General features: G+C 37.2%; 1 protein-coding gene across 8 annotated transcripts in view; it reads left to right on the top strand.

The window, feature by feature from the left end:
* IQSEC1 (IQ motif and Sec7 domain ArfGEF 1) overlaps window positions 1–14,000 on the top strand; it is a 684,223-nt gene that overhangs the window by 357,148 nt on the left and 313,075 nt on the right. Inside the window, exon 1 of one of the 8 annotated variants that reach the window (XM_090022973.1) lies at window positions 10,843–10,898. The exons of 6 other annotated variants lie outside the window; for them this stretch is intronic. In XM_090022973.1, coding sequence (XP_089879099.1) covers window positions 10,876–10,898 — 23 coding nt within the window. In that variant the 5' untranslated portion in view covers window positions 10,843–10,875. Of the gene's footprint in view, window positions 1–10,842; window positions 10,899–14,000 lie in introns of those variants that run through there. One more of the 8 variants, XM_090022975.1, reaches the window with a different exon arrangement.

Here is a 14,000-nt window from a genome sequence, read left to right as displayed (position 1 = left end):
TCATCATAAACATAGAAACATGCAGAGTATTTGGTATTTTAAATGAAGCCATGGCCAAAAGTTTTGAAATGTCATGAAAGGACAAAAATTACAGAGCAGCTGTTCAGTATTTTCCCCCCACATTCCATGTTTAGCTTATGTCTCATATGCTGCACTATCTAACTTCTTTACCATATTTACTTGAATAGGGTTGACCCTGAATATAAGATGACCCCCCCTATAATTAGATTCTGTATGTGAAAATTTATAAATTTGTTATAGTTTTCCAGGTATAGAATCCAATTATTGGAGGTTTGTCTTGAATTTGTCCCCTTCCCACTGCTACAGCATGGAAAATAGATCTGGTGGGGTCCACTAGCTCTCTTGCCCTCCGGACTCACAATTTCTCCCCCCCTGCAGCCCCTTCCCCTCCTCCTTACTGTCAGACCCTGCTCTCCCTGAGCACATGAAAGTAGGATCAAATTTGAAAACACTGACCTTGAAATAAACATACCTGTAGCAATTTGCATATAGTACCCGTTGACTTAGTTCATCCAGAATTGCAGCAGTTTCAGAAAAAGTAAAATGCATCAGGTTTTAGTACAAAACATCCATAACCACACTTTTTTAAGCAGCACTTTTGTATGTACCTACTTATATATTGTACAATTTTTTTTTAAAGGAAAATGTTTTGCATCCCAAGTCAAATCAGCCAGATCTATTCCAAATCCATGTGAGTCATTCAAGAATCATATGTGGTCATGCTACCAGCAAGCATTGTTCACTGCCTCCTGGGCCTTCAGATACTTCCAAATTCTTTGTTGGGCCTTTGAGAGGCTAACTATGCGTTACCTTGTATCCCCTGACACGTTTGTGGTTTTCCTCTGCTAGTAGGAAAACCACTTTGCTGGTCATGGTATTTCCCCACTTACGTATTGTACAATTTTTTTTTTTGCAAAAGTGTGTGTGTGTGTGTGTGTGTGTACACACACACACACACACACACACAATGTATGTATATGTCTGTATATAACTCCACCTCCAACACTCTGCCAAGTGGCCCTTGTGCTTCACTTGGCAGCTCAAAGCACACTAAAAAAACTGTTACACAGTTCTCACCATGCAACTGCACACCTATCCCTATACCTGTACCCCCACCCACTGCCCTCCTCAGAGGGGCTAATCCTGAAAAATCCTATGCCAGACCCCCTCCACCAGATAAGGACTGCCATTTCTTTCCCATTTTCCTCTTCTGTCTTTCTGTAGTACCAGTACTTAGTCCCAATATGGGCCATGTGTTCTGTAATCATGCTGAGTGTTGGCTGCCTTTAGTCAGCTTCGTAGTTGATTTCCATTACTGAGCACATGGTACTTATTATAGAAGTTTAATGATAGATCAGGGGTTAGCAACATTTGTGGGTAGAGGGCCCAAAACACCCACAACCTCAACTTATAAGATGTTGGCATGTCATGGGTGAACAGCAGAGGAGCCACAAGGGACTCAATTCTTGTTGGGTCAGTGCAGCCCGAGCCCCTTCTCGGCCATCTACCTGGGCACATGTGCACCCACCACTGGCAACAACCTGGGTCAGGGCTCCACAGACCCTGGTGCAGCCACTTGCAGCCTCCTAGCTGCCTGCCTCTGCCACCCACCATGGAAACCAGGCTGCTCACAGCAGATGGCAGAGAGGCTGCAAGCAGGTGCATTGAGTTGGTGACAGGTGAACATGCAACTTGAGGCAAATGCTGGTGAAGGAGCCATGGCTGCACTACTGCAACAAGGATTGGGGCCCTCACAGCTCTCCCAAGGCACACATGCTAAGTAAAATGGCTTTGTGCACTATGCTCTGGCATGTGTGCCAGGGGTTGCTAACCCCTGTGATTGTCTTTAATGAGGTTTCTTTGTATGCAAATGTAAGATGAGGGGCTTCTATGCCCATGCTGACTGGGAGAAAAAAAATTTGCAGACACCTAAAAAAAAGTTTTGAATGGAGGTGGAGACCCCTGTGGAAATTTCAAATAGAGGTGCAGATCCCTTTGAATTGTAAATGTAAATTCACATAATTTTGATTGAGGATAGTCATCTTTCACAGACTCCCTAAACATATCTTGCAGACCCCCAGAGGTCCAATATGCTATATTTCATCCAGAAACATATGCCAAAGTTATAATCATATTAAAAATGATCCATTTGTGTTGTTTTAACTATAGACATTGGTAAGGACTCTCCCTACCATTCATTTGTATAGATTGTGTGAAATAGGTCACTAATTCCCTAAATATTTGTTTTTGATGTTGTGAAAAGTAGCATTAGTGTAGGGGGGAAAGCTGATAAAGAGGTTAAGGACTATTTGACAAATTAAGTACATAGAGATTTTATGTAAGATTCTTAAATATAATTTTATTTACCTTTTTCATTTTCTTTTTGTAACAAAGCTAGATTTTGGGATTAGTTTTCAAAGGTCCCAAAGATCTGATGCTGACGCTGTCTACCAGGCAGCTTTGATAGTGGCTAGCTGCCCAAAGTCTCTCAGAAGAGGCTCTAGCCAGCTTCTGCAGCCTACACTGCTCTGGAAAGCAGCTGTCTTACCAGCCTGATGTCTTGCTGCATGAAGCAGTGCTGGCAAATTCTGCTGTTTCTCTTGCCAGAATGAAAAGCTGGGAAATGGTCCTCTTGAGAAGTGTTTTTGTGTGTGCAACAGCACACATTTTAAGCAATGTTGATAAAATGACTTGACTGCCTGCATTTTTCCACCCAGAAATCTTTATTTTCTGAAGTCTCTATGTATAGAAAAGCTTTTTAAAGCTTTTGTAAAAGTGTTTTCTGGACTGGAGACTTAAATTATTTTCTTTTTAAATTCCCAAAGTATAATGAAGCAAAGTGACTGTCTCTAGAGCAAAACAAAGCCTAAAACTATGGAAGAGTTCCTTAGAGTGTTGTTGTATGGCTATGCTGTTCATTTTTATCTAGTTGGGGTTCATACTCTTCTAGGTCCTAGGTTTTCACTGGCAAATCTTGACTCTGAACCATCATATATTGAGGCTTCTTGATTCTGAACTATCGTATTTTAAGGCTTCTCCAGTATGTCAGTTTGAAAGTCTTTGGTCAAAGTAAGTATCGCAAGGTGCTGACAAAAGTGATGTTTTGTCTCACGATCAGTCAGTGGAAGTGATTTACAGGCATACACTGACAGAAGTGCATGGCTACAGAGTGCTTTAAAAAGTGCCCAACTGTTTGACAAATAAACCCTCATTGCGTGAGGGTTTAGATAAGGGCACTTCAAAGTGGAGCACCTTCATTGACTTCTGTCAGCACATGCTGGGAGCAGGGCTGGGCTGAAGTAGCCCATCCCATCCCTGGTTCTGTCTTCAGGATGGCTTGTAGGGGTAAGAGAGGGGAAGGAACTCAATCTGGGTTTTGCCAAGCCTGTGCTGGAGGCTGGGGTGGGTATATTGGAACCCCTCTCCCCCACCTCAGGGGGGCTGCAATCCACCCCTCTTTCCCCACTCTAGCAGAGGTTGGGCAAACCCCAGAATGGACCTCCCTCCCTTGTCTTTGCCTCCTCCCATCCTGAGACACCACCAGAGCTGGGAGGGGGGGAGGGGCAGGGCTAGGGAAAGAGGCTATAGATATATGGCCTGTCTTGGTGGATCAGCTCTGAATTGGAGCTCAGTCCTCCACCCTCCTGACCCAACAGCAGATGTCTGTTTGGTTTGGAAGGTTAGTTTAACTCAGCTGTGTTCAGGGGCTGGGGCGGCTTCAAAGCACATTCTTTTCATAGATTTCTTCTTCTATTAGCTTTCTGTTTAAAGCATACTTTAGGTCTTCCAAAGTAGTGTGTGTGGTCAAAGTGATATTTTGGTGTCATTTTACAAGCTGAGGGGTAAAGATTTCTACTTTGCAAATGATTAATGCTAACTAATGGCATTTCAGTTGGTTCAATCGGTAGGATATTTTTTCAGCTTTGTTGATAAGAAAAAGAAGAATACTTAAAGTAAATAACATGCATCATAATCTACATTCTCAAAACAAAGCTTTGGGGTCCACAATAGGCCAAGAAAAAAGGCATGAGACCTATCTTCCTAGAACCTTACCTCTAAAAGAATCTATAGTAGTAGTGGGATAGAAGAGTATGAACATAAAACCTATTTTGGATGTATCCTACCTGTTTTTGGTAGGACTCAATCTGAAGCAGCTGTTACCAACAAAGTAGCTGTCACCCGCAAATTATGAAGAATTCAGGTACTGGCTCTTGTTTTCAGTCTCTTTAGTCTTTGGAAGGTGATTTGTTGAACTTTTCATGTCCAAGAAACCCCAGAAAAATCCTAAATGACATACCTATGGGAAGACTTCATAGGACATATAAGACATGGTAGGATGAATAGGAAAGAGACTTGTAGTGATAGGTGGTTGAATATGAGTCTTCAGAGCTGCATTTCCAGGAAGTTTTTACTACCCACAAGTTTCCACCTGTGACTTCAGTGCCAAAAAAACTGAACATTCAGGGTGTTCTTTTGAAAGTCAGGCAATTTATATTGCCCCTTTTGCCCATTTGGACATCCAAGGGCAAAGGACTAGTCTTCCAAACCTCCCAAACAACTTGCTTGGAAAAATTCTAGTAAGTGGGAACTGAAACCATTTTATCTAGTAGCTAAAATATGTTTTTATAAAAATACTATTCCTCTATGGCCTTCATCTTTAAAACCATGCAGAACTCTTGTAACTCCTACTGACCTCACTGGGAGATGCAGTGTTCAGCCTAATTCAGGATCAGCTTTCAAGTAATAATATAAAGTACAGTACCATAGATTTCTGTGAATTATTTTTTTAATTTAGTGAATTTCATTGCAAAGTGAAATAGTTTGGTCAAACAAGGCTGCTTGAAATGCATAAATACCGGTGGGTATGGTTACATAGGTTTGTGGTGATGGGGAGGGAAGGAAGGGACTGTAGGGATGATTAGAGAATCTCATGAAAGTTCCGGTCAAGTATTCCTTTATTTCATTGAATTTCTGAACAATTAAAGTTACCAGTAGAGAAATCTCTATAATGAAGCAAAATAGTAATATAGCCTCAATAAATTGACCACAGATGGCTTGGAACAGCCCAAGTCTCGAGAAATCCACTTTATACCAAATTTATATAGGAAATAAATATTTTTATGTATGGTGGCAGAAATAACAGCAAGAACTGCCTTTGAACACAACATGTGTAGCACCATACCCTTCATCAGTACAAAATAGCTTTCTCTAAAGATGCATTAAATTGGAATATGGAAACCAACTTTCTAATTGTCAAATGATGGTGATGAATTACAGTGATATAGTACAGTAGTATTTCTGCTGATTTAACTAATGAATCTTTTTTGGAGCAAGGTGTGATTTTTAAAAGTACAATTTCTTTTGAAATAAGCACAGCCCTGTAGTTATAACAACATCATAGTAGTATGTGACAAGCAGACAGATGCAGGACAGATGCTGTTACCCACAGGACTCCTGAAATACTTCACAGTTTTCCTAGCAGAATAACTGTTTTCAAATTCCAGCCCTTCTCTTGCTCCCTGACAGATACTATTCTAGATCACAAAAGACCTTGAGCCAGAAGTATGTACCACCTTGTAAATTCCCACATGAAAAAAATCTGAGCTTACTTGATTTGTAAAAATCCTGTCTTTGTCAAGCTGGGAAAGGGAAATAGGTATGCTACTTATACTGCAGGACAGAGTTCCTCATAGCAGGCCCTTTTGGGATAAAAAATGAAGTTCTTATTCAGCTAAAGCAGGTGTTTTTAACACATACAACTCAAGGAGAGGGTGGCTGGGGGATGGGTAGATAATCCCCAAATTGTGAAAACTGGCACATGAAATTCCAAAGGTGTTTAAAGAGTCAAGGCAGACATATATGGTGGAATATGACTGGAGAATAGCAAAAGTAGGACATATTTTTAAGGTGAAGAAAGGACTGGATGGCTATGAACTCCATGGTCTAACTTCAGCTTATACTAAAGGACACTCACTCCAAGAAAAATGGTGAACTGGGGTTGGAAATTAGAAGAAGGTTTCAAGTTATCATTGGAGTGAAGTTCTGGAATAGCTTTCTAATAGGAATGGTGGGAACAAAAAGCTTAACTGGTTTCAAAATGAAGCTGTGTAAGTTTCTGAAAGGGTTTCTTTCTTTGACTCTGGTCTGTAATAGCAGAGGTCTGGGCTTGCTGGCCCAGGACTGGTCTCTTTCAGTTTTATTTCCTAGTGCTCCAGTTGCCCCTTTCTACAAGTCTCAGGAATCCAGCATTGAAGCAAGTTAATGTTTTCTGGAGGAGCTACTTTTATTCCGAGGAAGACAGAAAATTAGTTTTAATTTTTTGGTATTGTATCCCTGACTTTGTACTAAAGCCACATAATATCTGCATTATAGCCATGGGGTTTTTTTAGTTACTTTGAGAGGAGAGTAGATATAGGAGAGTTTTATATGTTGGCCTAAGCATCTCATTGTATTTTGCCTATAATTAAAATCTTGATTTTTTTTTTTTTTTTTTTTTTGGTGATAAATTTCTGGTGGTATAAAGCGTATGATTTTCAGGCAGCACTGTGACTATCTAGCCTTTTTAAAGTATTCATGCTGGACAATTAAAATTGCTAACCATTTTTTGAATGCTAGGCTTTTTGAGTGTGCTTCTGTGCATGACATAATTGAAGAAAATGCTGTGTCATTTCAGTGCTATAGAATATGCTGTACACATGTCCTGTACAAAGCTACTTAAGTAATCCTCCTAAGAGTTATGCAAAGGCAATAATAAAAAATACTGCTTCCCTTTTTTAAATTCATAGCTTTGAGCCTGAAAGAGTTAGCTGCTTTTATTTCTTCTAGGATGATATAGAAACAGGTGCTTAAAACCTTTATAAGTCACTTTAATAATAGTAAAATGGAAGGAGTGTAGTAGGAAATGGGTTTAATAAAAATAAAAAAAACATAAAAACAGGTTTAATAAAAATAATTATTTAGGGGATTGCACTGTCAGTCTGTAAACAATCAGTCAGTAACGCTGTTAATAATTTTCAAGTATGTAATGGTTCATAGTGTTTGTCCTAATGGGTAATAGCATGCAAGTAAAGTGATCAGTTACTTGCATTGCACTAGTAATGACATTCTGTGAATCGGAGAGAATAGAATAATTTGTTAAACTGACAAATTGTGGTTTTGAGTCTTCTCTCAGCTGGGGTGTTTCAACCCTCTATTTTATTATTTATAAGGATATTGACATTTACAAAATATGTTTAGACAGAACAAGAACACAGGACTTTGTCTTGAACAAATTATGCTTGTAGTCCATAATTATTTCTCTGGTGATGTAGTAGAAATATTTATCTCCAGAGTATATTATTTGAAGAACTTGCTTGATGTGCAAAATTATTAATTGGCACTTGAAATTGTAAACAAATATTTTGGGCAGTGAAAAATGAGGTCAAGTAGTAAATTATATCCCAGGCTGTTTCATCCTTTGAAAGGTAAATTTTCAAAAAGAGAATTAAAAATAGGGAAATTATGGAACTACAATTCAGAGTACTAAAATCTGTCCTAGCATGGTGTTCTGTTAGGTATCACAGTACTGCAGGTAAGTTTTACTGAAATACTTAAAATTATTCCTACTTGACTGCAGTGCAAATCGGATGAAAATCTGTCCTGAAGATCTTACTCTTTGGATTTGTAGCTGCTCAGTAATGTGCAGTTAGATTTCTGTAGGATTACCTCTGGCATGATATGTGGCTCTCTTAAAGTCATGGAAAGTTTTTCAATTCATTTCAGAATTTCACTCATATTTGTTGTCTTTAAATTTCAAGTTCATTGAGAACGGCACTGACATCAACTAGGAAAGGTCATCGTTTATACCTAGACTTGTTCCAACACATTTTAGGAAATGCTGCCATGTAGATAATGGCAATGCTGAGCAAAACTTGAAAGCTATAAGGAAATCCTCCAGATTCCTTCCTACAACCCATTTGGCACATGGAAAAGAGAAGCTATTTGGACTAACTGTATTGATAATGACATCCTTTTGGGTATGTCTTTATGGAGAATTTATTTTAAAATATTTTAATTAATTGAGGTTAAAAATAGATGAAGACAGAGAGGCAGTTTAAGCAATCCAGACTTTTACTCTGGTTTGAAATGGAATGATCTTTTTCCAGTATTTGGGTGTATGTATAAGTTATCACTCCTTGGCTGCTGCATTGCAAATAAGTGTCTTACAACTGGTGACTGCAAACATTGGTAACTAGAATCTTATACAAATTTATATTCCAAATCCGAGTGGTATCAGAGTAAGGATGGGTGGATGGAGTGCTACTTCACATGTAGAGACCTTGTTGAAGATGGACTTAGTGTTACTTTAACTACTTGGCATGCTTTGGATTAGAATTCTTCAAGCAAGCTGCAAGAAAGTGGAGTTGACAAGTAATGAATACCAGAATGATCCAATGTGCTTATGGAGTTTCAGACCCAGGATTTAGGGTCCTGGTCCTGTTTAACAAGTTGTTCAACCTCATAGATTTCATGTATAATCATATTCTTTAATGGCTAACCCTATTCTTTGTTGCATAAAATGGCATCAGTTCCAGGGGCACCTTTACACATGTAACTGTCCTAAAAGAGACTTAAATTAAGTATTTATGAATTTATATACAGATGCAACAATGTTATCAATATCACAACACGTTATTATAAGTTGTTATGATTAACATGTTGCCTCTTCATGATTCTGTAGGAGTGTGTTGCAAAACTGCTTCCGTGTTAACTCCACTTCATTCACGATTAAAATGTAGGGTGATTTATACCTGAAGAAGAGTGTTTTATGCCCAAAAGCTTGCCAAGAACAGTTTTTCGAACTATTTAGTTTGTCTAATAAAAGATGATTACATTTACACAGAGAACCTTGTCTGCCTAGACTGTTTACCACACTTGTATCACTATGGAATCATGGTTATATAACAAGTTGCAACAGTGGCTGCATGCTCCCAAGAGGTAGCTGCCCATTCCTTTTGGTTAAAAGGTATGCTTGTCCATACTCTTACTGTAGCATATAAACACACGACAAAGTTTACAAATAACTTTTGGAAGTCTTTGTTGCTTTCACAGCAATAGAAGATAGCCGTGAGGTACACGAAACAAAAAAAATGTGTCCTTTAAGCAAGACTGTAACCTGAATGTTCAGCTCTAAGAGAAACTTACTGGAGCACTGAAAATAACTTCATGCAACTCCTCAGCTTTTATATATATATTTTATATCTATATCTATATATCTGAATTACAACGATAACCCCTCTCCTACAATCTGTGGCACTTGGATTTCTGCTCATCACAAACTGACTTGAACAGTTTCTTTTGAAAGAAATTCATGCTTCAACAATTTTTCCTGTCCAAAAAACTGTGACATACCAGCAGCCATAAACCCTCAAGCATCTCCTTCGCCTGGAAACTCAACAGGTAATGTAATATAGTGATAAAGCAACATTTGGCTGATCACTTGCTCCCCCTTTTATCCTGTAATACTTCCAAGTTATAGAACAGTCTTGAATTGATCACTTGATAACATCACATGAGCAGGCCTCATGAAATGGGTCTGGTATAATATTTAACTTAATAATGTGAACAGATGGTCATTATAGTGATTCATGAAGAGAGAGAGCAAGATTAGCTGTCTTTATTATTTGACAAATGAGTGTCTAGCTATAATATTTGGAGCGGGATTGTCATCTGGAGATACCACAGACAGGGAGAAAATCAGGGTGACTAATCAAGACTCTAGATCAAGGCCATTGCTTTGGGGAACAGGCAGTATCAGTTTTGTATGTACAGTGCATTTACAGCATCACATCTGTTTACTATCTGCATGGGTAGAGGTGTGACAGAAAAATATGGGAGTGATGGTATTTTGCTCACTTTCTGGGCTACCAGTATTAGTGACAGCAAGTGCTGGGAGGGGATGCAGGGTGGGAGGCTTCAGAGAAAGTCATATTTAAATCAGTCCTCTGCAACATCTGCATAAAAGAGTTTTGTTTAACTGTCATATATCCCTTAAGAACATTATAATGGCTTGCAGTAGGTAACTGAAAAGTAACCAAGCTTCCTAACTACAAAAACCAAAATACGTGCCTTTAATGAGCATTGATGGTTGAAGTTCATGTATTTCCAAATAATGTTTGATAAAAGGAACAATTTGAGTATTATTTCTTCATTCTGAAGAAATATTCTTTTTTCAACCAAAATTTAAAGCTCTACTTGTATTTATGTTTCTGGTTCCCCTAGTTATTAATCAGCATTCCTCTTATCATTTCATATCATAATATATGACTATAAATTCGCGTTGTAGAGAAGACAGAATACAATTTGCCTGTACAGATGCTGCTGTTACCATGGAGATAAAAGGACCAATGGCCTTTTTTTCTGGTTTGGACTGTACTACAGTGTTCATAGAGATGGTGAATTCTCAATCTCTATCATTTGCACCTTAAAGATCCAGATGAATATCAAACCAGGAAACATTTTTGGTTTATTTTAGTGCTGTAGAGTAATAATAAAAGGTTTTCTTTGGAAGCCGAAAGCAAACCAAACAAGAATATTAAAACAGCACTACTGGTTTAAACATTTGCTAATCCTGCTCTGTGGGAAAACCTTTCGGCTTTGTAAAATATAACCCCTCAGAGCTTTGGTTCATCTGATGCAGTGTTTGATGCTGGTTACATCACAAGCTTACTTATCAGTGGTGTTTTTATGCCTGAGCTTGAATGAGCATGCAAAGGCTGTGAATGTGATTTTTTTTTTTTTTGTGTGTGCTGTTTATACACATCCTGTTCTACCTCAGATTGCTTGAAACGGGGGGGAACCACATCATATTCAAGAATGGCTTGCAGAAGGTGTTATTTGTGAGTACCTTTTTCTTCTACATCTATCATCAGGTCTCTGATATCTGTGTTGAAGAATTCAGCACTGTTTGAGATAGAAATAAGAATAGACATCAATTTATTGTTTGGTAGGTGTCTCTCTTTGAACCATTTTGGGGTGTTACCTTTTCAGCAGATTAATATGTATTTTAGAATTGTAGAGGCAATTGTTGTTGCTTTTAGAGTCGTCAAATTTAAAATGATTTACCATGTTTAAAAACAAAATAAACCTGTAGAAATGGAAGAAAAATAAAGATTCAGTGGGAATGAAATCTGAATAGAAACAGTCCACAATTCTAAGAATAGATGCGTCAGGAATTTAACTATATCTTCCATTTTGTTTTATTGCTTTGTTCCATTAAAACATACTGTCATTTAAAAGCATTTCTCATTCTAAGAAATGGTGTACAGTCAGACCATATGTACTTTGAGGTATAAAATTATCTGTTTGTGCTTCATGATTTTTGTGTACACATTTTCTCAAATTCTAAAGATACATGAAATGCTTGAGAAACAGTTCACATACATTATATAAGTATTACAGTCAACACAACAGGAATGTAATATTTCATTCATTTTAATGCAGTGCAGCAGCTCTTCTTATGAGTTGTCACATTTGGTTGAAGAGCTAAGGGCTTGTATGCTTGTAGCCAGAGGTAAAAGAATGCTGAAGTTTGCATAGGGTTTGCGACATCATGAAATCAAAGTATATATGGAAACCATATTGGGCAATTTTATTCAACTGAATTCTGAAGATTCAAATAGACTTTGACTCTTGAGCTTGCTACAACTACATCATAGCACCAACCTATCATTCTACTGCAGCCAAAAAGCAAAACAAAAAAGAGGCAAGTGTGTGATGCCCATTCTCCATTTTTATGTGCTGTAAATACCTGCAGGTACCATTTGTGCCCCACAATAATTAGTAATGACTGTACCTACTACTTGCATTCTCATATCCATTTATAGATCCTCTGAGATTTAATTTTTATTAAAGCATTCTGCATTATGTGAATGGGAATGCCAGAATAACCATTTTTGTCAGTAAGCAGTGTCAGTAACAGCCTGTAAAGGTTCATTCGAATGCTGATGCCTTTACTCGAGCTCAATAGCATGTTTCATAAGTTGTCCTAATAAAATCAACAACTTCTGAATCAGATGCTACTTCCATGAGTAAGAGCATCTCAGCCTGACCCACAATTTAGTTCATTTGTGTGTGGCAGGAAGGGCATGGGACTAGATGAGTCTATTTAAACTTTGTAAAATTAGGATGAAATTAAATATGATGTATTTAATTAAATGCAAGAAAGTACAGGTAAGAACCTGAGAATACAATGTAGTTTTCAGCACGTAAGTGGATTAGTTTGGAAATGTTGCTGTGCGTAATGGATAAAAGGGGAGAGGCGATCTGTACGCTGGATTCTATTTGTGTATTCATTCTGAGGTTTCTGTTTTACATTACTCTCAACAGACTATGTTGTAGTGTGCAGCTTATGTAGACCAGAATGCATACTCAGGGATAGCTCCTGTATGCACATTTTGGCAATGTAGTACAGTTCTATTTTAAATTCATGCTGTGGTTTAAGATGATTTAGTACTCAGCTTCTCGGTATTTTTTTATGAATATATAGTAATTATGTAGATTTAGCAATTTTTATTCCTAATCTTGTCATGATTACTAGCACAACAGATTTGCAGTAGATTTCTCTCGTGCTATAAAGATTTTTGTAAAGAATGTTTAGTAAGATAGTACTCAGGAATTAATTCTAGATGTCAGTGGCATTGCTTTCTTATTTTTAGAAAAAAAATACTGATGTATCTCTCTCCATTGCTGCTTGCAAGTCTGGCATCTTTTTGCAGCACATAGCGTAGGAAGCAAGGTTTTACCTGTCACTTCTGTAATTCTACCTTTAACTTGGTTAAAAGATTAGATGCTAAGAGATGTATAAAAAGTAAAATTGTAAGCCTAGCTATTTATAATATTTTTCTGAAATGTTGTATATTGAAAGCTGTGTGTGTCATCATTTAACCGATGAGCTGTTTCTTGTGGTAGGTACCTAATGCATCTAATATAAGGATAAGTTAAATCTTACTTACGTGAAAAAGTGTTGGTTTAACTACATTATATTTCAGCCTTCTTTGAAACCTTAAAAAATATGTTCAAATTCTAATGAGGGGCACAGAGCCATTCATAAATACTGCAATGTCCCTTCTGAATTTTGTTTGTAAATATCAAATTGCTTAAGCTCCCTCTTTTTGGATCAGAGGAAAAAGCAGAACATACGGTCTAGTTAGCAGGAGTGATATATTATTATTTTTTTTTTTTTTATTGGTACTGCACTGAAAGGAGCATGTGTCATTCTACAATGGTATAGGGTAGTAAGCTTTACCTAGGCTGTAAATTTATTCTCTTCAAACTCTCACTCTTTCTACATTGCTGTTTTTCCTTCCTTGATATCTTAGACTTAAACCTCATTAGTTTTATTGCTGCACACAGTTTCCATATTTTCACTATATATTGTATGTACAATGTAAAATGCCAATTGTGTTATAAACAATTGTGCATAACAAAAGTTTTAGTATCTTAAAAAATTCGAGTATATTAGGTCACTGAAGTCAGAAAAATAGAAAAGACTATTCTTCCTTTTCTCCATCAGTTTTCTGATCTTACCAAATAACATTTTGTCTCTTTTTCCAAAACTGTTTAATTTGTATCTTTTTGTTCTTGAGAGTTTTATTTTAGCTTGGAAATCCATTATTTAACTCTCTACAAATAGCAGCAGGATACAGTTCTGTGTATAAAAAATATACATAATGTGTACATCGTTTGTAATAAAAATGACTTCAATAGCCAGAACTTTCACTAGATCTTCTTAATCAACATGTTAAGGTAATTAAATGCTCCAAAGTTCAGGTAGGTATGTGTTACTAATTTTAATTAAAATCATCCTAATTAATATGCAGACAGTACTGGCTACTACATATAACCCATATTATGGCTTTATGTATTCATACATAACATCTTGTGGTATATAAAAATCTTGTGATTATATAAAGCAGTGTTTTGTTTATTTATTGTAAATG

The sequence above is a fragment of the Crocodylus siamensis genome, chromosome 11 (genome assembly GCF_052110815.1).
Source record: "Crocodylus siamensis isolate JL-2025a chromosome 11, ASM5211081v1, whole genome shotgun sequence".
In the NCBI taxonomy this organism is placed as follows: Eukaryota; Metazoa; Chordata; order Crocodylia; family Crocodylidae; genus Crocodylus; species Crocodylus siamensis.
Note: the sequence above shows the minus strand (reverse complement) of the source record. Positions and strands in the feature narration are given on the sequence as shown.